Raw genomic sequence first — 19,382 nt, forward strand, 5'->3', positions numbered from 1 at the left:
CGGAGAAAGAGAGAGACCCATGAACCATCTGTGCCACAGGCTGCTGAGTCAGAGATTTCGGCACAGAGTCATCCAGCTCGTCGTGCTCCACGCCAGACACAGTCTCACCAGGCTCGACCTCCCCTCGCCACGTACACTAGGAGGATGAGGACTAGATCCCGGCCGTTAGAGTCTCCTTAGGCTGATCTTAGCATCTATGTTTAGAGCCTAGGCTAGATATCTAGTTCTCATATGTATTTTGCTTTTATCATGTATTTTTAAACTTTGATTCAGAAACATTGTATCTGTTTTTGTTTTTGGCATGAATGTATGAAAATGTTTCCATTTTGATCAATGAAGTTTGAAGTTTGGTATTTATTGCATCTTTCCCATGTATCTTTTTGATGATAACAAAAAGGGAGAAAAGTAAAGAAAGAGTATTTATTTTAGGAGAAGTAAAGATATTGTTTAGAGTAAATAAAGTAACAAAAAGGGGAGAACTAAAGATATCTTTAGAGTAAGTAAAGAAAGAATAATAAGAGCAAAAGTAAAGAAAGTTAAAGAAAGGAGAAGTAAAGAAAAAGAAATAAGAAGTTATGTAAAGAAAGAGAAATAAGAACTTATGCAAGAAAAGAGAAATAATTGGGCAAACAAATTGAAAATCATATAAGAAAGCTTATACATCTAAGGGGGAGCAATTTGTAACAATGAAAATCATCAAATCAAAAATTTCTATCAAATTTCAGAATTTGGCACATATAATTTCAGAATTTGGCACGCACCTCTCGCACCCCGATACATAACCTGAAACTCATATTTTATCTCAAATTTTTGAAGTTTCATCGTTAATGAATTATAAATGAAAGGGGGAGCAATTCAAAAAGTCAAATTGGCAACATTTAAATGAAATAGGGGGAGATTTCACTCTTATATATGAAAAGCTGAAATTCAGCAAGTTAAGCCCTTTCAAAAAAACTGATTTTAAAGACAAGTATCAATGGGCTCATACTCTTTATTTTGTAATCATCAAAAAGGGGGAGATTGAGGATGATAGTGTTATTTTGATGATTAACAAGCAATTATCTAGAGTATGTTATAAGTTAAATTGATACTTCATTTATAAGACTATTACTCTCAGGATATTTGTATAAATTGATATAGATACATTTCATTGTTTATTTGAATGAATCTAACCTTGAGATGCAGCAAAGTGTGGATTGAGTCGACCCAAAGGATGATTGGGTCGACCCCGGCACATCAAAAAATTATTTGGCACACTTCTGCAAAAATGGCACAGATGAACAGTGAGTTGGGTCGACCCAAGGAAAGCATGAGTCGACCCAAACATCAAGATCCTCAAAACAAGACAGAACAATGGTTCTCTGGATTCACTGAGAGGGTCGACTCAAGAAGTAGTTGAGTCGACCCAAGCTTGAGTCGACCCAAACCCTGAGAGGGTCGACCCAAAGGCAAGACAGAAAAGAAGACAGAAAATGGTTCTCTGGAATTACTGAGAGGGTCGACCCAAGAAGAAGTTGAGTCGACCCAAGTGAACTCTGAGTCGACCCAAAGAATGGTTGGGTCGACCCAAGGGAAGGAAGGCTGAATTTCAAGTTTCTGTGTTTTCTGAGAGAGTCGACCCAAGGAATGTTTGAGTCGACCCAAGTGAAAGTTGGGTCGACCCAAGGACAGGTTGAGCCGACCCAAACACGGGCTGAAGCATAACGGCTAGTTCTGCAGATGTACTTTTTGTCCTTCCTAAAGTCAGTAACGGCTAGTTTTTGAATTCTAACCATTGGGGCTTGTTCAATGGATATAGGAGACTATTTAAAGTGGCACTATTCATCAGATAGAACAACCTTTTGAAAGCAATATCAAAGAGTACACAAGAAAACAAAAGTGCCCTAATCTTCTTCATCCAAGTGCTTCATTCAAGAATCAAAGAAAGGGGTTGAACAGATTCAAAGAGTCATCAAGAGCTCCATCCTCCCTTGTAGAGTGAAGCATTCTTGACAAAGAAGAGAGAAGCCACTTCAAAGCGATAAATATTTTCTATACTCTTCTTTGTAGTTTATATTGTTTCATTTGCTCATTTAGGAGTTTAAATCTTCCTTCTTTATTTGTTAAACAACTTGTAAAGGTTGGTTGGTGAGCCCGGAAAACCAATGGAGTAGGTTGATTGGTGAACCCGAAAAACCAATTGTAAAGGTTCGTTGGTGAGCCCGTAAAACCAACAAAGGTTTTTGGTGAACCCGGAAAACCAAAGTGTAAAGGTTCGTTGGTGAGCCCGTAAAACCAACAAAGGTTTTTGGATTGTGAGCCCGGAAAACAATCCAACTGTAATCTGCGAGATTATAGTGAATTCCCAAGGGGTCGCTTGGGGAGTGGACGTAGGTGCTAAGGAGAGCACCGAACCACTATACTTTGTGTTGTTTGTGTTGTGATTTGCTTTAGCTTACTAACCATCCATTTGACTTGAGTAAGATAGTTTAAATTTAAAAAGAAACCAATTCACCCCCCCCTCTTGGCTTGTCACCTTGGGCAACAGCAGGCTTTGGGCTGCAATGGCTAGCGCTTGGACTTGCTGCACTAGCGCATCGAAGTGCTCGAGTTGGACTTGTGGAACTTTGTTGCCCAAGAAGACAACCCAAGAGGGGGGGGGGTGAATTGGGTTTTAAGTAATAATTGCAAATTAAAAACTTAATGAGTAACTAATTAATATTATTGCAGGCTGATTAATTAGATTACTAGTTGTAGTGAGTGGAGAGGATGGAAGAGACAATGAACCAATTACAAACACAAGAGGTTTTATAGTGGTTCGAAGCTAACCCTTGCTCCTACGTCCACTCCCCAAGCTTCACTTGGGAGTTCACTATAATCCCTAGGATTACAGCCGGTTGTTTTACAAGTTCACAACCCAACTTGTTGTTTTCACGAGATCACAACGAACTCGGTCGGTTTTCACAGGCTCACCGACTAGAACCATCCGATTGTTTTTCCGGGATCACAATCGAACCCTTACACCGTTGGTTTTAACTTCGGCTCACCAACAAACCTCAACAACCTTGATTCAATCCCCTGATTGAATCAAGTAACAAGAAAACAGTTTGTAAAGAGTACAGGAAAAGCTTCTTAAAAAGCAAATATGAACAATATAAATAATGTAGAGTTAGAAGCCCTCAAACAGATTTTGGAAGAGGAAGAAGGGGCTTCTCGAACTCTGAGTCTCCTCTTTGAATGCACTGATGATCTGATGTCAGAGGAGAGCCTTGAATGCGAGGAAGACGTTTGGAGGATGGACTTCAATGCACTTCTTCCTTCTTTCTCTTGTATTAACTCTTGAGAGGCTTTGGTAGGTGGAAATCCCTTTTGCTTTGAATGGAGTCTCTCTCTTGATGTCTATTACTGTTTACTCTGGCTATTTAAGCAATCCCCATCGAAAAATAGCCGTTAGACACACTTTTAGAGCCGTTCTGTACAGTCTGCAATTTCTGACATAGTGTCCGTTGGGATCGGAATCGACTCGCTCGATCTGGAGTCGACTCGGCTGTTGCTAGAGTCGACTCATGCTTTACGGGAGACGACTCGCCCACTGTTCAAAATTTGAAATAAAGTGCTGTCCCGTTTTGGAGTCGACTCGGCCAAACTTGGAGTCGACTCGCCAATGTCCGGAGATGACTCGGCCCTCTGGAGACGACTCGTTCTCAGAGTTCCAGAGATCTGTTTTTCTGCATTTCTTTCTCGAGTCGACTCGGCTCTCAGAGCTCGAAAACTGATCTTCTGTGTTTGGAGTTGAACTGCCTCGGAGTCGACTCGGATTTTGTTGGGGTCGATTCGGCTGACTTGGGAGTCGACTCGGGAGCACTTGGAGTCGGCTCGGCTCTCAGGATCCAAAAACTGTTTCTCTGTGTTTTGAGTTGAACTGCCTCGGAGTCGACTCGCACTTTGTTGGAGTCGACTCGGCTCTCAGGATCCGAAAACTGTTTCTCTGTGTTTTGAGTTGAACTGCCTCGGAGTCGACTCGCACTTTGTTGGAGTCGACTCGACAAACTTCGGAGTCGACTCGTAACCTTCTGGAGTCGACTCGGTTGCAGGGTCTGAAATACATTGTTCTGTCTTTCTTTTTTTTACCCTTTGGAGTCGACTCGAAAACGTCGGGAGTCGACTCGGCAACCATCGGAGTCGACTCGAACCCTTCTGGAGTCGACTCGCTGACAGGGTCTGAAAATCAACTTTCTGTCTTTCTGTCAGTTCTCAGTCGGAGTCGACTCGTAGTGTACCGGAGTTGACTCGAGCATGTGCCAGAGCTTCTGAAACACTTGGAGTTGACTCGTAATCTTCCAGAGTCGACTCGAGCTTCAGACTTTGGTTCAAACTGAGTTCCATACTTAGCCAAAATGTATTGAACCAAAGCTAGAGACAAACATAAATTCACAAATATTTGGCTGAAACACTAGATTGAATTTATTAGTATAAGATATACTCAAATGCTTTGAGCTCATCAAAATCAAATAGGGTTATAATCAATCACTCCACAAACTTGATCTACCGGAGATCTTGGTGGTGAATTCTGGACTGAGCGTTTGGGACTTGGAGCATGATGCTAAGAGGCGTTAAAGACTCCTCTGCTCCTTAGTTTCATGGCCGCAACTCGGGCCCTTCCTCTAGCGCCAACTGTTGCTGGAAATTGGACCCGGGGGCGGTCGCGAACCGAGGAGGAGGAGCTCCAGCGAACACTGGCGGACGGCGATCCGTCGGCGAGCGGCGTCCTCCGGGGGACCTGCAAGAAGCCGGTGGCCGGGCTTTTCCGGCGCCAGCCCTCCGATGCTTAAGTCAGAGGGGGGCTTAATTTTGGAGAAGGAGAGGGATTGTATGTAGAAGTCCGAAATTGGCCCTTTGGGAGGAAGAAGCCTTCTTTTTTATAGGGAGAGTGGCAGGGTTACCTGTGATGTGATTGGGCAAATTAATGGGTTACCGTCACGATTGGACGTGGGCGTGTGAAGTAATGAGTTGCCGTGGAGTGTTGCTGGAAATTGGACCCGGGGGCGGCCGCGAACCGAGGAGGAGGAGGAGCTCCGGTGGGAGAATCGGCAGACGGCGGTTCGTCGGCTGGCGGCGTCCTCCGGGGGGGCCTGTGAGCGAGAACGGTGGGCGGTGGATCGTCGGCGTGCGGCTCCTTCCGGGGGAACCTGCAAGAAGCCGGCGGCCGGGCTTTTCCGGCGCCGGCCCTCCGATGCTTAAGTCAGAGGGGGGCTTAATTTTGGAGAAGGAGAGGGACTGTATGTAGAAGTCCGAAAAAATTCCTTTGGGAGGAAGAAGCCTCCCTTTTTATAGGGAGAGTGGCAGGGTTACCTATGATGTGACTGGGCGAATTAATGGGTTACCGTCACGATTGGACGTGGGCGTGTGAAGTAATGAGTTGCCGTGGATGGCCCGTTCCCATAATGGGAGGAGATGGCGCGTAGCCAGAGCTTGCTTGTGGCGCGCAGTGCAGTACATTCTTGGGAATGGTGAGGCGTTGACAGTCGTAGCAGAGTATGGTTCCTGATTAATATGTCGTGGCGTGGCCGGCAAGTAAAGCATGGTGCAGTGAGGCTGCTGCAGGGCATGGCCGCAGCATATAGACGACGAGGTCGGCCTTCTGAGGTCAGCTCAACCTTCTGGTCTCGGCCTGCTGTGCTCGGCCTGCTGTGCTCGGCCTGCTGTGCTCGGCTTTCTGTGCTCGGCCTTCTGTGCTCGGCCTGCTATGCTCGGCCTTCTGAGCTCGGCCTTCTGGTCTCGGCCTGCTGTGCTCGGTCTTCTGGTCTCGGCCTTCTGTGCTCGGCCTTCTGGTCTCGGCCTTCTGTGCTCGGCCTTCTGAGCTCGACAGCCTTTTGAGCTCGGCCTTCTGGTCTCGGCCTTCTGTGCTCGGCCTTCTGAGCTCGGCAGCATTCTGTGCTCGGCCTTCTGAGCTCGGCAGCCTGGATGAGCTCGGCAGCCTTCTGAGCTCGGCCTTCTGAGCTCGGCCTTCTGAGCTCGGCCTTCTGTGCTCGGCCTTTTGAGCTTAGCCTTCTGAGCTCGGCGGCCTGGATGAGCTCGGCAGCCTTCTGTGCTCGGCGGCCTGGATGAGCTCGGCAGCTTCTGTGCTCAGCTTTCTGGCCTCAGTCTTTTGAGCTCGGCAGCCTGGATGAGCTCGGCAGCCTTCTGTGCTCGGCGGCTTGGATAAGCTCGGCCTGGATGAGCTCGGCAGCTTCTGTGCTCGGATCTGGGTGCCTTAATTGTATTTGTGGGATGATTTTTCCCCCAACAGTAGCCAATGTGATGGTAGTTTCAGGATGCAAGGTTCCATTCTCGATGCTGGAATTGCCCAAGCTCAAATCTGAATGAGAGTTCAGAAAGTCTGTCTGACAGCATCAAAAATCATTTCTTTTGGATTTTCTGGATTTTGTCGGCCTACCAACTGTCCGACTTTCCGACCTTCTGATTATATTCAACTCTTGTTAGCTTTTGTCTGTGCAAACACACTGTTGTTGTGAGGACCCGTGCGGGCACATGTTTAGTCTCACATCGGTTATTCGCTTGGTAGATCTTGAGTACTTATATAGGATCAAGGAATCCAAATAATACCATCTGACTAGCCATTTTGGGCAAGGTTTTGCATTGTTACAGTTGTTTACTTCTCCCCACTGTCCTTTTTACTGTTGTATCAGTAATATCCAAGTGCCTTCATCAATTATGATGTTTGGAGAGAGAAATGTGAAAGCAATTTTATGTGCCATTTGCATAAGCTGATTGAGGCTAATCAGTTCCCTCGATCCATTTTCTCGTGACAAAATTTGATAAGATGTCGAAGGATAATTACAAATTTGTTTCGATATTGCTCATTCTTTGTACATCTATATTATGAATTTGTATCATGTGGAATAGCCTATTTATAATCCTTGAAGCCTAGTAAAGGTTCCAGTTTTATGAGAAGGCGAGTTTGAGATTCCTCAAGTCGGAACTTGTAGCCTGAGAAACAGTGTTGATGCATTGAATTTCTGATAACTGATGGACCCGAGAGAATCAATAGTTTTTTCTCAACTTATTTTATCTGCATGCTATCGATTGAACTTTAATTTGTGTTCTATGGAGTTCCATGGTTTATGTAGGAGACCTGTCTTTGTAAATTCCATAAGTGTTTTACGTCCAATAATTACAGAAAAATGAGGAACATAAAACTGATGGAAGATGATAGTTGCAAAAAATTTAAACATAGGGCATACGGAGAATTAGATAACATAGCAGGAGTGATTTCCATGGTCTCAGACTCGTCCGGTGAGGTGGTCTGGCCTCATGGTGCTTGTTGCACCAGCATTGATGGCCCCTGTGCACAGCAGTTGAGTGCCGCTCAAGATGATGGTCAGTGTCTCCAGCGTTCTCTGCACAAATGGTAATGTAGATTTTAAATATTGGAAATAATGGCTTCTTGTCCGGAAGCTAAGTTGATCATGGGGCTAATTAAATCGATGCTTCTTTTAGTCGAGTTCACAGGATCTTACCAACTTTGGGGGGCTCCGGCTTATGCTAATCTCTTTGCAGGCCAGCCTGAAGGAAAGAAGTTTTGGTGAATGACATAATGATTAGTGTAATGACCTAGAATCTCATCTAAAAAAGCTAGCTGGAAGGTATTATGTATATTTTTTAATCCTTTGTAAGTATTCAAGATCTACCCAGTGCATAGCCGATGTAGAATTAACACAGTCATATGCATCCTAACTAGGCTAAGAGTCCAAGAAGCACAAATACTATGATTGGTTTGTAGTTGGCCCTAATGGGCCGGTGCTGCAATATCCCCGAGTCCATATGGACTATGAATTGAGTTTGTTCTGATACCATTTGTTATAATCCAGGACTGCATCCAAAAAGGCTGGCCAAAAGGAGTTATTAGGGTTCCTTGGCCCTATATAATTAAGTACCCAAATCTATCCAATAGCCAATGTAGGACTAAGCACCTGATTGCACATGTCATCTCAATTGGTTCTTTTGGTGGATATTCTAGCTTTGGTGGTTTAAATTATGAAGATTTAATTCAATAATTCTTTGAATGTAATGCCAATCCATGCCCAGTCTTGAAGTTTGATTCTGATGCAAGCCAAACTTCCAGTCTCTGGCGTGGCTTGATTGACTTTGGGTTCAAACTTGAGCTGTTAAGAACCACTTGTTAAGGAAGCAAGAGGATGCGTCCCTGCTGAGAACTCTTTGTTTACATTGGAAGCTAACCTCAATCAGTAAGAATCAACTTGATGGCCAGAATTGGAATGCATTTCGGTTAACGAAATTCATCTCTTAAATCAATATTGATATTGAAAAACAAATTCAAATTATGGGCTCTTTAAATGGTACAAGAAAATCCGAAACAAACACTCAAGAATATCACTTTCTATAGATGAATTTTGTTAATGAGTTTTCCCAAATAGAAACATGAAAGACAAGCAGTTCTCAAGCTTGGTTTAAAACTATCTTGAGCTATGTTCAGTCTCGGCTTGGGTCACTTAATTAATTCAGCAAGCCCCAATTGAACCAGGAGTCAAACCAAACATGAGTTGCTCAAGAATGGCTCTCTCATTTGACAACATTGATACAGAACTTTTGACTTTGTATGCTTAGCTATTCTTAAGTGTTAGAAATGAAAGGAAAAAGTTATTACCCCATGGCCAGAAGTGTGAGGGCCCATGTAATGAAAGAAGAAGCTGAAGCTGACAATAAGCTGGCCGAAGTCCACATGAGGACATCCTGTAAGCCAGTGACTGAAGTGGCAATGCCTACAACTCCGGTGATAAGCGAGAAGATGACGAAGAATCCGGTGGCTAGGTTACCAATTGGATAGTATATTGGAAAAAGTCGAGTCGGTATCGACAAGCTTAACACTGCCAAATGCACATGAAACATTGAACACTGTTAATAGCATGGCCATTAAATTGCGCAGGACCGACATTCCTTCAATTAGATTCAAGCTAGCATATCCTTCAGGCTACCCAAATTACCTGCATGAGGAGTCTCATCGATACCATAGTTAATGGCCCAACCAGCAATCATCGCGACTATGATGTACATTATGAGGTTGAGGAAGAGGAGGAAGGATGCAAGAGGCCTTGGCACTCGGGAGGCCATGATAGAAAGTGCTAAGGGTAACCTGAATTTTATAGAGAACCAACAACAAATGACTAGCTTGGCAAAGCCTAAATGCATATATATAGGCAAGCCATAAAGAGAGAGGCATAAGATATGGCTGCAGCTTAATGAATTGGTCTGCCTTTGGTGCAAAGGAAAGGATAGCATCCCTTGCTCTTTATAGGAGGTATCTCCTTCCTTTCTCGTAAATGAAGGAAAGTATTTCTTATTAGGATCCCATGCCTGCAAGCTCATCCACAGACAGCAAAGTTTGTTTAGAAGAATCATGATGAGATATTTCGATATATATATCCATGCATTCAATGCAGAAACTAGATACCACTTGAATGCCAGATTTCACATTCTATATTCCTCCATGAATCAAAATTTTTTCAGATCTTATTGTCTTTGGACCGAAACGTTCTCACCAACTTGCAGGTCCCAGATCTTACTGAAAGGATGTCATCTGATGTTACTGTATTTAGCCATGTTATGATCTAAGTAATCTGTGGCAATGAGATATTCTACTATAGTGAGCCATTGAAAGTTAGGTACCATCAAAATTATTACTGGCTGCACCAAAACCAACAAGGCTTGGCGCCTTGGTCCATTGTGGCACAATATATTGAATAAAATAGCAATCTAATCCTAGATCTCAGTAATATCTGGATTCTTGTAACCACCACAGGAACAAAAGGAACACCAGAAGAAATTCTCCAACTGGCACTTAAATGGAACTTGCTGACCATTTATTCCTACCATTCATGGAATATTCTGTCTTTAAATTCAAAAGGAAAAGAGCAGGTCAAATTATTAAAAAAAATACTGAACAAACCAAGAGAAGAGAAGGAAAAGAAAAATGAGACTAGAAAGATGTTGGAGAACACCAATAGAGTTGGTATCAAGTGTGGAGGGACAGATAATTTTCTCTTCGTGCCCCCCTCCAAATCACTTTTGAGCTTCAAACCTGCAACTGCAACTTCTTGGCAGCTAGAGCCTCAGATTCAAGAGTTGGTTCCCACAGAATTGTTGTTTCTGCTAGCATAGAAGTCACCACATATGGATCCATGTTTGAAGCTGGGCGGCGATCTTCCAAGTAGCCTAAACAAAATACAGAAAAGGTGGTCTAAGATGTCACTAATGCAATTGCATTCGCGATTTCTACGTCGCAGCAACAGCTAGATTTTGCAACAACAGCAGCTGCTTTTTTAGTAATTGTGCAAATATTTCAGACAGAAGCACACCTTTGCCTCGTCTCTCAGTTTCACGTCCGACACGAATAGAGCAGCCACGATTGGCCACACCCTGTTAGTAAGAGGGACATGCGTAAATATAGTAAATTCACTGAAACATAGGTAATTTAGAAGAAGTATATGATAGAGTAGTAATGCGAGAAGCGAGTCTCCAATGCTTACCCAAGAGAAGGTGTTTATGTTGGCTGTCTCATGCTTCCCTGTCAACCTCCGCTCATTTCCTTCTCCATATGCACTAATGTGTTCCTTGTGCCGGAGAGAGAGGTTGAGAATTGCCTTCTTTATTACTTCATAACCACCCTCTTCTCGCATGCTCTTTGTACTACACAGACAGTGCATAAATTTGATGTTGTTTGTAAATTTCATGCAAACAATTTTAACAACTCATATAAATCTGACAAGGACTAACATATGCAGCTTTGTCTGTCTGTCATTATATATTCTCTCATAAATTGATCATAAAATATGTAAAAATCCTTTTTTCTGTGAAGACTAAAACATAATTGGACTCTGCTGTACTGCTAATACACACCGGTAAGCATTTTCTTGATTAGGACTGTATCATTAATAAATTGAAGCGAAGAAAGATTTTTATTGTTTGAGACATTATTTAGAAATTTTGAAGTTTAGGAAATCCAAAGCCTTCTAAGCTTTTCACATTCAAAATTATTAAATAAGAGAATAGTATAGTACTTTATCAACTAGTATTTCTCTTTTATTTCATTTGAACTTTGTTAGTGTTATTTAGATAACACATATTATTGTATTATCTTTTTCCTTTTGCTCTTATCAATAGCACACATATACAAACAAGCATGATTATATTTATTGTAAATTAGATAAAACATGCCCATTTTCCAAAGCATAATTGAGCTCAACTCCCTTTATTTGAAACACATTAATATCAGGGTTGCATTCCATGACTTCAAACATATCGCATGAATGAAAATAACTGACATCCTAACAATGGTACCTGAAATTGGTATGGCATCCTGCACCATTCCAGTCACCCTAGCCAGATAAAGTCACAAATTATTATTATTATTATTATTTAATTTCATAGTTCTATAAATGCCTTAACCACAAGCCAGTGCAAATACCTCTATTGGTTTTGGATTAAGGGAGAGTACAACGCCTGCTTGTTCAGTGATTCTCTGAAAGATGAACAAAATACAATTATCGACATATAATAAATTGTATATAGCACTTTATGCTCTCATTCATATATTAGAATATTTGAACAAAATTATGTCCCCGACTTCTAGAAAACGAAATTATTAACAATGGTATGTCTTTCTAGATGATAGTGGAGCTAAATAATAAGAGCATTAACCAAGAGAGGGATTCTGCGCCTGTCAATACAACCAACATTCTTTAATCCCTCCCCTGATGCCAACATTTACATATTTCCCAAGTTTGGTTGCTAGGCCTGCAAGGATGTGAGTGAACAAGTTTATCTGGTAAGAGGAATTACCAGAAAAACCATTTTTTTAAGAAAAAGGATGGCTGAAAACCACCATTTTGGAAAAGCTTATCTTTCTTGTGAAAGACTCTGGTTAGTTGCTCCATTGGGTCTTGATTACTAACAATATGTCAGATATGCTCTAGATTTTTTTTTTTTGAAGTTATTCTATACATGAGTAGACACATTTAAATATACTAAGAAGCTTGCTTAAGTTTGAAATATTCTTTCTTTGAGGTACGAAAGAATGTAACTGATATGAGGAAGTTTGATCTTGAGTGAATTTTGAGACAGATAACCATCTGCCATTAGCTTCCTACTTCTGGTTGAGAAGGACCACAAGTTGATGATAGGATCGAAGGGGTGACTTTGAGGCTTCCAAGTTTTATCATGAATATATTCGCAAATAACTACCATTATTTTAATTATTTTTTCTGGTTGCTGGACATGAGATTTCATAGGGATAAAACAATGAGAAATACATTCAATTCTATGAATTTTTTAGTGTTTAGAAGGAACAAACATCTAACTCTGCTTCACTACTGCTCTTTTCCTCCCTTTGTTGACTGTGAATGGATTAGTTATTGAAGAGTTAACCATCAGAAATGATTCATGCTTATTCTTTTCCTCACTTGCCTTTGTAAAACAAATGCAGAATAGAAATTACCTCTAGAATGTATCTTGAACACCAAACATGGTCACTTGCTTCAATCCCCACACTTGGTCCAACTTGATACTCCCACTGGATAAATGATTTAAAGTGGTCAGGATGGCAAGATTGTTTGCATATTGAAAATGTCTATGAGAGAGAGAGAGAGAGAAAGAGAGAGAGAGAGAGAGAGAGAGAACGCAGACTAGCATTAAACTTCAGATCCTTATCCTCTCTAACAATCTATATCTATTCAAGTGCAATCAACCATATGTGATATGTTTGAATCTGCATACTAAATTCATTTACGCAAATAGAAAATTATATCACATATGCACAAATCATGTGTCAAGTAATGTTTAGACAGAGTTTATGGGCACATTTTTTATAAAGAAAATAGTTAAAACCTATAAAAGCTGTTACAAGAAAGAAAAAAAAAAGAGAGAAAAAACAGAGTGGAAATAAACAGTGTGAAAAGAAGAAGAAAAAAGTACAGGAGAATGCATCCATGAATGCAAGAAAAGAAGAGCATACAGTACCTGGCCTGGCATAACCTCCCCATTAGTGCCACTAATGTTGATTCCGGCATATAAGCAAGCCTTATAATGAGCATCCGATATGTCACGCCCGAATGACTTGTCTGCCCCAGCTGCACAGTAGTAGGGGCCCTGAAATAATTGAAAGATGATATGATTATGAATCATGAAACTTATTTCTGATTCTTTGTGGTGAGGTTGTGACATTAGAGCTTCCATGTGCTATTTCTCAAAGTAAATAGCCCAATATCTACTGTGCTATGAAATGCACATTATGAGATATATATTGTGCAACATATGCAACATATACAGAACCAATCATAATTCTTAAGGAAGGCCACAAATTAGATTAGAAAACTGTAGCAATAACTATAATATAACCAACAAGACATATCCTACCACTTCTTTTATCCTCTATTGAGGCAACCATTTCTATATTTCTTTTCACAGCTTCTAATCTAGTTCTCTTTGGTCATCACCCTTTTGTTTGAACCTCTCAGATTTTGATCTGTGATAACTAGCAAATGTCTCTGAAGAAGAAGAAAAACAGTATTACCTGGGGACCTGGATATCCTCCTACAGGCCAGCCCAGGGGCCACTTCACATTTGGTTGGAGTAAGGTATACTCTTGCTCTATCCCATACCTGGAAGGATTTTAGTAAGTAGAGAAAATCACATTAAATTAATTCAGTTTTATAGGCCTTGAACTTTCTTTTGAAAAAGAAAGAAAGAAATTGAGAAGGTGCACAAGCACATGAAATGTAAAACATATAATTGTTGAAAATCATGGTATGTTGAACCAACCCGTGCCAGCCGGTTCAGCCCGTAATGGACCGGTCCGGTCCTTGACCAATCCGATACGGCAGTGGAAAATGGAATCGGTCTGGGGTCGGAACCGAGCTGTACAGAGACGTACGGTGCGTACCGGAACCGTGCGGTATAAAGGCGTATCAGTGCTAACCGGTACGTGCGCACTAGGCAGTGCGCTCACGCCCGCTGGAAACAGCGCAGGCGCGCGCGGGTAGCACGTGTGGTGTGCAGTACTATGCAGACCGGTTCGGCACCGGTACGAAACAGTCCGAACCGGTACCGAACCGGTCTGGTAGGCCACCAGTACGCCTACCAGTACTGGTTTGACGGACCATGGTCGAAATGTATATATGTGAAACCTCATACATATCCATATGTATACATTTTCTATGTATGAAACTTACCAAGGGGTTTCATTAATGACCTTTTTCTCACTGAAGATTTGAGCAGCTCTGTAACGTTTGTTGGTAGGAATGGGTTCTCCACTCGGTGTATAACAATCACATATTACCTTCACAAGAATTATGACATAATTCATAAGCTACTGTAGAAACTTGATGTTTGAAAGAGTTTCTTTACCAAAAAAAAAGAGATTTTCTTGCTTGAAATTATGAACGCCTTTTATTTTGACCTCCATTATGAATAGATATCATATATAACTTTCAGTAACTAACCAAGATGTTGTTCCCTCCTCGAAATGGATCTCTAAAAAAAGCTTGGGGACTGCAAGCACAAATAGTAGCTTAGGACAGGGGGAAGAGTAGAGAGGGTCATCTTGAAGAACTTAATAAAGAGCTATAACACATCTGTAGAGTAGTATGTCTCACTATAAAATGACTTCACTATCTTCTCCAGGAGCTTGTCCAGTGCTTGATCCATCATAATTCCACTTTGGTAACTCTGATGGGTGTTCCACAGGCCTGGGAACAGTCTGAAATTTATATATGATGAATATTAGTCATTAGCAACAAAGAGAGATCTAGCACATTCCTTATATTTTCTGGATACCACTCAACGAGCATACCCGTGCTTTGCTTCGGATGTCAATGCCTGTTCCTCCAATCCTATTTTAAACATAGAAATAAATGAAATAAAAAAACTATATTTATATTTCAAACAAAAATAAATACAAGGCCAATAGTTTATCTTTACTCTAAGGTATCATGTCTCTTGCTTTATTTGCATTGGGTTACAGCATGATACACATATGGAAAAGAAGAACATCAATTTGTTCACTAAATTCTTTTTTTCTAAATGATGTCTTCTCCTACTGCATTAACATCATTTTTAATCTGGTCATAACTTTCTTTTCTGATTATTATTGAATCTACTGAAAGGAGAAAAGGAAAAATGATGCTGTTGTTACATACCAGATGTACTCAGCGATAATTTTGTCAGTAAATGGGGTGATGTCCAAGTTAAGCAGGTTCTCCAACCTTGACACAGCACCATTATTGTCAGACTTCAGAGCAAGCACTTTGAAGGTAGAGGTGCTCTTCTTAGTCTTAGGCCTTCGAGCATTTGACAGAAGAGAATTCCACGTCTTTGCGGTCATGATGGGCCGAGCTTGAATAGAGTTGCTTGTAATTCCCATTCGACATTGCATTGAAGGAACCAGCATATGGGCCATCTTCTCCTACTACCTCCTCCAACTCTATGTTGTAAAAGATAGATTTAAGTAAAAGATAAGACCTGAGTATGAAAGCTTGGCATTTTTTATTATCTCAAAGTGTAAGAATGAGTATGAAATTCCTTGCATACATATACCAGTTTTGTTTTTCCTAACTAGGTTCATGACAGGGCCTACTTTTTTCAGATTTGCCATACTCATCATGAAATATTCTCGAACCTGTATGTTGCGCAAAACACAGGATCCAAACGACGAATAGAACAATGCACAAAATTGAGAGAGGAAGAGGAAGAGAAATTGAACACAGAAATTGAACCTGTATTCATTGGATGAGGTTTGATGCTTAAGGTTTTAAAGCTATGCCCAGGTCACCGATGAAACATTAATGCTCAGCATCTTCTACTCTTTTAGAATGGAGCTAAAAATAACTGGAGACATATAAATTCCTTTATATGCTTCAGAGCATCGGATATACACTAAAATCCTTTTTTTCTGAAAGCATCAAAAATTCACTAGCAAATAGGTACTAGTCTTCAACTATAGATTTCCCACAATCTATGTACAAGGTAACATTTGGTATCCTGAAATTTTGCTCTTTCAGGTTCCTTCCAAGCATTCTGATTGATACACTTTCCTTCATCTGACCTGCTAAACAATGAGTTCATGCTATTCTTGTAGATTCTTCTTAAAGGTAGCAAGTCCCCCCCCCATATCTTAACTCTAACTAAAATTTAAAAAAAAGAGGAAAAAGAGATGAAAATAAAGAGGAGATTGCTCTTTCTACAGGGATTACTGCAACTTAACAAGCACACAAAAGAGGGTGAGATTCTCCCTCCTTTTCTCTGTTTTTTTCTTTTTTTTAGAAGGAGAAAAACACTCAAAGAATTATTAATCTTCTTAACAAGCCATATCTTCTCCATTAATTCCACGACTAAATGTAACCCATATATACAACACCCACTTTTAATGTCTACCAAATCAGAAGCCCAATTAAAACACAAACAACTAAATAAGTAATGTCCACCCAATCTAGAATCACTGAAGCTTTGGGTTTTTTTGTTTTGTTTTGTTTTTTTGGATTCATGTGCTACAGTGTTTTAGATAACCGAACTTTTACCAAGCACACTAGTTTGTAGCTAACAATCCCAGCGTAGCCCTATTGAAATGGGACCCAACCTACCCCTTAAAGTTTGTAGCAAGGTGGAGTTGGTTCTTATTTTCAGATAGAGAACAAGAGAGATCATCCATTTAACATTCACCAAATATGCATCAAATGGCTGAAAAATGAATACCAAGACTAGAAATAAAAGCATCACAGGAAGCATGGCAACAATGAGGCCATGAACCCATCATGACCAAACTCTAAGCAACTCATTCTACGTTACATGAAAATGAGAGAGGCGAAATGCTTACCAGAGGACAGGGAAGTATGGAGAAGTGGCAAGGGGCTCTTAAAAGGAAAGAAGATGAGAGGAAGAGAAAGTCTTTCTGTTATGAAAGAGGCCAAGTTCTGGCTTTGAGGCTAACAGTTTATAAAGAGCCAAATGACGTGTGCAAGCCTTAAAAAGAAAAGGTGGTGGCTTTTTCTTAGCAGATAGGGTTGGCCTTGGGTGGAGCACAATTGCCCTTGGGGACTCGCAGAGACGTTGGACTAAGATAAGAGCCATAAGGTTCTCACTCCCTCCCTCCTTTGCATCTCCTTTTCAAATATAAAATGTGGTTGACCAAAAGTTATTTCAAATAGAATAACATGCTGACAGCATAGATTAGTTGGATATTTCTAAATATACTTGGCAGGATAGATTATGTTATATATGTATTATACTTCTTAACTTAAAATAATGCATTTTGAGCTACAATGCATACATTGGCCTAATAACATAATGATGCATGGTGGCGGTTGCAGACAACCATTATTTTTGACTCAATCACAACATGATTTTGGATCAAAGTTGTGGAGAAACTTGTGTCACATGGAACACGAAAAATAGTATTCCAGATATTAAGTTTGGAAGGATAACACTTGATGTTCACTGATGAATGGTGTTGGATATTTGGGGCATCATTTTTGACAAATGATGAACTTTTGGGACCACGAGAACTTATGATGACAAATGATGCAGGGATGACAAATGATGAACTTTCGGGACCATGGAAAATATGCAAAAATGTTTAACTGTGTTCTATGACTTTGTGGTTTATACAATGCATAAGCTAGTGCTACAGGTAGGGTGGCAATTGGGTTAGATCGGATACAAATTAGGTCAAACATCTGTCAATTCAAATTCTATCATTTATTAAATGAGTCAAAAATTCAAAATCAAACTCGTTCTTTTTATAGACACCTAAGTTTAATATGTTGACCCAATATTTGAATTAATTTCTGTACGATATGAGCAAGCTCGACTACATCTGATCAAGTTAAAACCTATTTCTGGATATTCATTTTTTGGCCTAGAGTGACATTTCAACTTCTTTATCAATCCCATAAAAGTAACTTGAGATTAACCAACCTGTTTGCATGGATGCTTCATGGATGAATGTTTAATACCATGAAATTTATAATCAAAAGTATTCTCAAAAAAAAAAAAAAATACAATGAACAAAAGGGAAAAAAATACTTAATTATTTTAGACAATAGTTTAGTAGATCTAATATTTTAATACCCTCATTGTTGTGACAATGCTACAAAGGGCAAATAGTTACAAATCATACCAACATTTTAATCATTTTTAATGTTTGCAAAGCCTTCAAGTAAATCTGGAATTTCAAATGCCAACTTACTTAGAAACTCTAAATTTAGAGGTTGAACCGGACTAATGAATGCCAACTGGAAGAACTCACTTTCCTATCGTTCAGTAGGAGATCCCTTCTTGTGGCTTGAAAATGATTCCCTGTTGCTAATGGGGAGAGATCTTTCATTAGGGTTTGATGCTCCTCAATGGAGATCCCCAGAATAATAGCTTGCTTGTAGAACCCTTTGTTTGGTACTTTAATGGGGGTATTCTTGTACAGCTTGGCCCTTTCCCTGGCGCACTGCCATCGAATCTACTAGTCCTCCTCAAACCCAATGGGATAGAATTCTTTGCGAATTAGAGTTTGAAATTTCTTCCGTGACAACCCAGAAATGTCATGGTTCGGGAGTTCAAGCCAGGCAAGGCACAATAAGGGTTGGCGAAAATGGTAGGCACATTACAAATCAATACACGAAGGAGCTCTCACACAAACACACAAAAACACGAGGGAATCAAAATAAAAAAAAAAGTATTAGAAGGTCGGAACTTCTCCAAAGCAGAGAGGAATGTGGTTCCGAGGAGACAGTTGTGCTCTAGATCCCTTAGTAATACTTAGTCAAAATTCTGGCAAACACGATTCCGGCAAACATGGACATTCCAGACCATATGAGGGATCTGTAAAGGTGCTCCATTCACTGCATAGGCTTTTTCTGAACATTTGTCCCAGTATCTTGGAGGGACAATTTCTTTCCGCAGACAATTCAGATCAGAACCAACACAAACCCTTTTGTTTGCCAAAATAGGAGCCTGACCTCAAATATCAGAATGAATTATCATTACGGGGGTAGTAGTTACAGTGTCACTAGACTGAAACGGGAGGGGCTATTGGAATAGAAGGCAGGAAGCCACCCAAAGGCGGGCTGGAAGGCGACAATAGCAATAGAGTGGGCAAGCCAAGAAGGATCTATTTAGGAGTTCAGACCCAGTAGCCAATGCCGGAAGAGGAGCCGTTGGTGCTTTAGTTCCGTAGCTCTTGCCTGAGACGGAAAGTTGGCAAAGGCTTCAGACGCGGTCTCCGGTCTCCCTTTTTGGGCACGCGCCATTTCCCCTTTTTTTACGAGGAGCAATCCGGAGGGCTACACGAGGACTAGGCAATCAAGCTTTTCCAAACACAATAGTCTCCTCAGTTTGGTATT

General features: G+C 40.7%; 2 protein-coding genes across 2 annotated transcripts; both read right to left on the reverse strand.

The window, feature by feature from the left end:
• Positions 1 to 7,096: 7,096 nt before the first annotated feature.
• LOC103723608 (membrane protein PM19L-like) lies at positions 7,097 to 9,696 on the reverse strand. Its single transcript, XM_008814569.4, has 4 exons — positions 8,985 to 9,696; positions 8,648 to 8,867; positions 7,500 to 7,545; positions 7,097 to 7,379 (listed from the first exon to the last, which is right to left on the reverse strand). Exons 1-4 carry the CDS (start codon positions 9,397 to 9,399, stop codon positions 7,263 to 7,265), a joined length of 798 nt encoding a protein of 265 aa, XP_008812791.2. The 5' UTR covers positions 9,400 to 9,696; the 3' UTR covers positions 7,097 to 7,262.
• Positions 9,697 to 9,832: 136 nt separating this feature from the next.
• On the reverse strand, positions 9,833 to 17,136 carry LOC103699080 (glutamine synthetase leaf isozyme, chloroplastic-like). The gene is made up of 14 exons (XM_039132858.1): positions 16,865 to 17,136; positions 15,192 to 15,475; positions 14,846 to 14,885; positions 14,649 to 14,752; positions 14,496 to 14,544; positions 14,226 to 14,332; positions 13,568 to 13,655; positions 13,015 to 13,143; positions 12,494 to 12,568; positions 11,465 to 11,518; positions 11,338 to 11,375; positions 10,527 to 10,686; positions 10,356 to 10,416; positions 9,833 to 10,212 (listed from the first exon to the last, which is right to left on the reverse strand). The coding sequence occupies exons 2-14, from the start codon at positions 15,449 to 15,451 to the stop codon at positions 10,073 to 10,075; spliced, it is 1,305 nt and encodes a 434-aa protein (XP_038988786.1). The 5' UTR covers positions 15,452 to 15,475; positions 16,865 to 17,136; the 3' UTR covers positions 9,833 to 10,072.
• Positions 17,137 to 19,382: the final 2,246 nt, after the last annotated feature.

This window comes from Phoenix dactylifera, chromosome 13, assembly GCF_009389715.1.
Source record: "Phoenix dactylifera cultivar Barhee BC4 chromosome 13, palm_55x_up_171113_PBpolish2nd_filt_p, whole genome shotgun sequence".
Taxonomy (NCBI): Eukaryota; Viridiplantae; Streptophyta; class Magnoliopsida; order Arecales; family Arecaceae; genus Phoenix; species Phoenix dactylifera.

Coding starts and splice junctions, on each gene's coding strand:
- LOC103699080 (XM_039132858.1), bottom strand. CDS start 15,451: ATGGCCCATATGCTGGTTCCTTCAATGCAATGTCGAATGGGAATTACA. Junction 10,687..11,337: donor GGATGCCATACCAATTTCAG/GTACCATTGTTA, acceptor CTGTCTGTGTAG/TACAAAGAGCATGCGAGAAG. Junction 10,213..10,355: donor AACTGAGAGACGAGGCAAAG/GTGTGCTTCTGT, acceptor TATTTTGTTTAG/GCTACTTGGAAGATCGCCGC.
- LOC103723608 (XM_008814569.4), bottom strand. CDS start 9,399: ATGATTCTTCTAAACAAACTTTGCTGTCTGTGGATGAGCTTGCAGGCA. Junction 7,546..8,647: donor CTCACACTTCTGGCCATGGG/GTAATAACTTTT, acceptor TCTTTCCTTCAG/GCTGGCCTGCAAAGAGATTA. Junction 7,380..7,499: donor GCCGGAGCCCCCCAAAGTTG/GTAAGATCCTGT, acceptor CCATTTGTGCAG/AGAACGCTGGAGACACTGAC.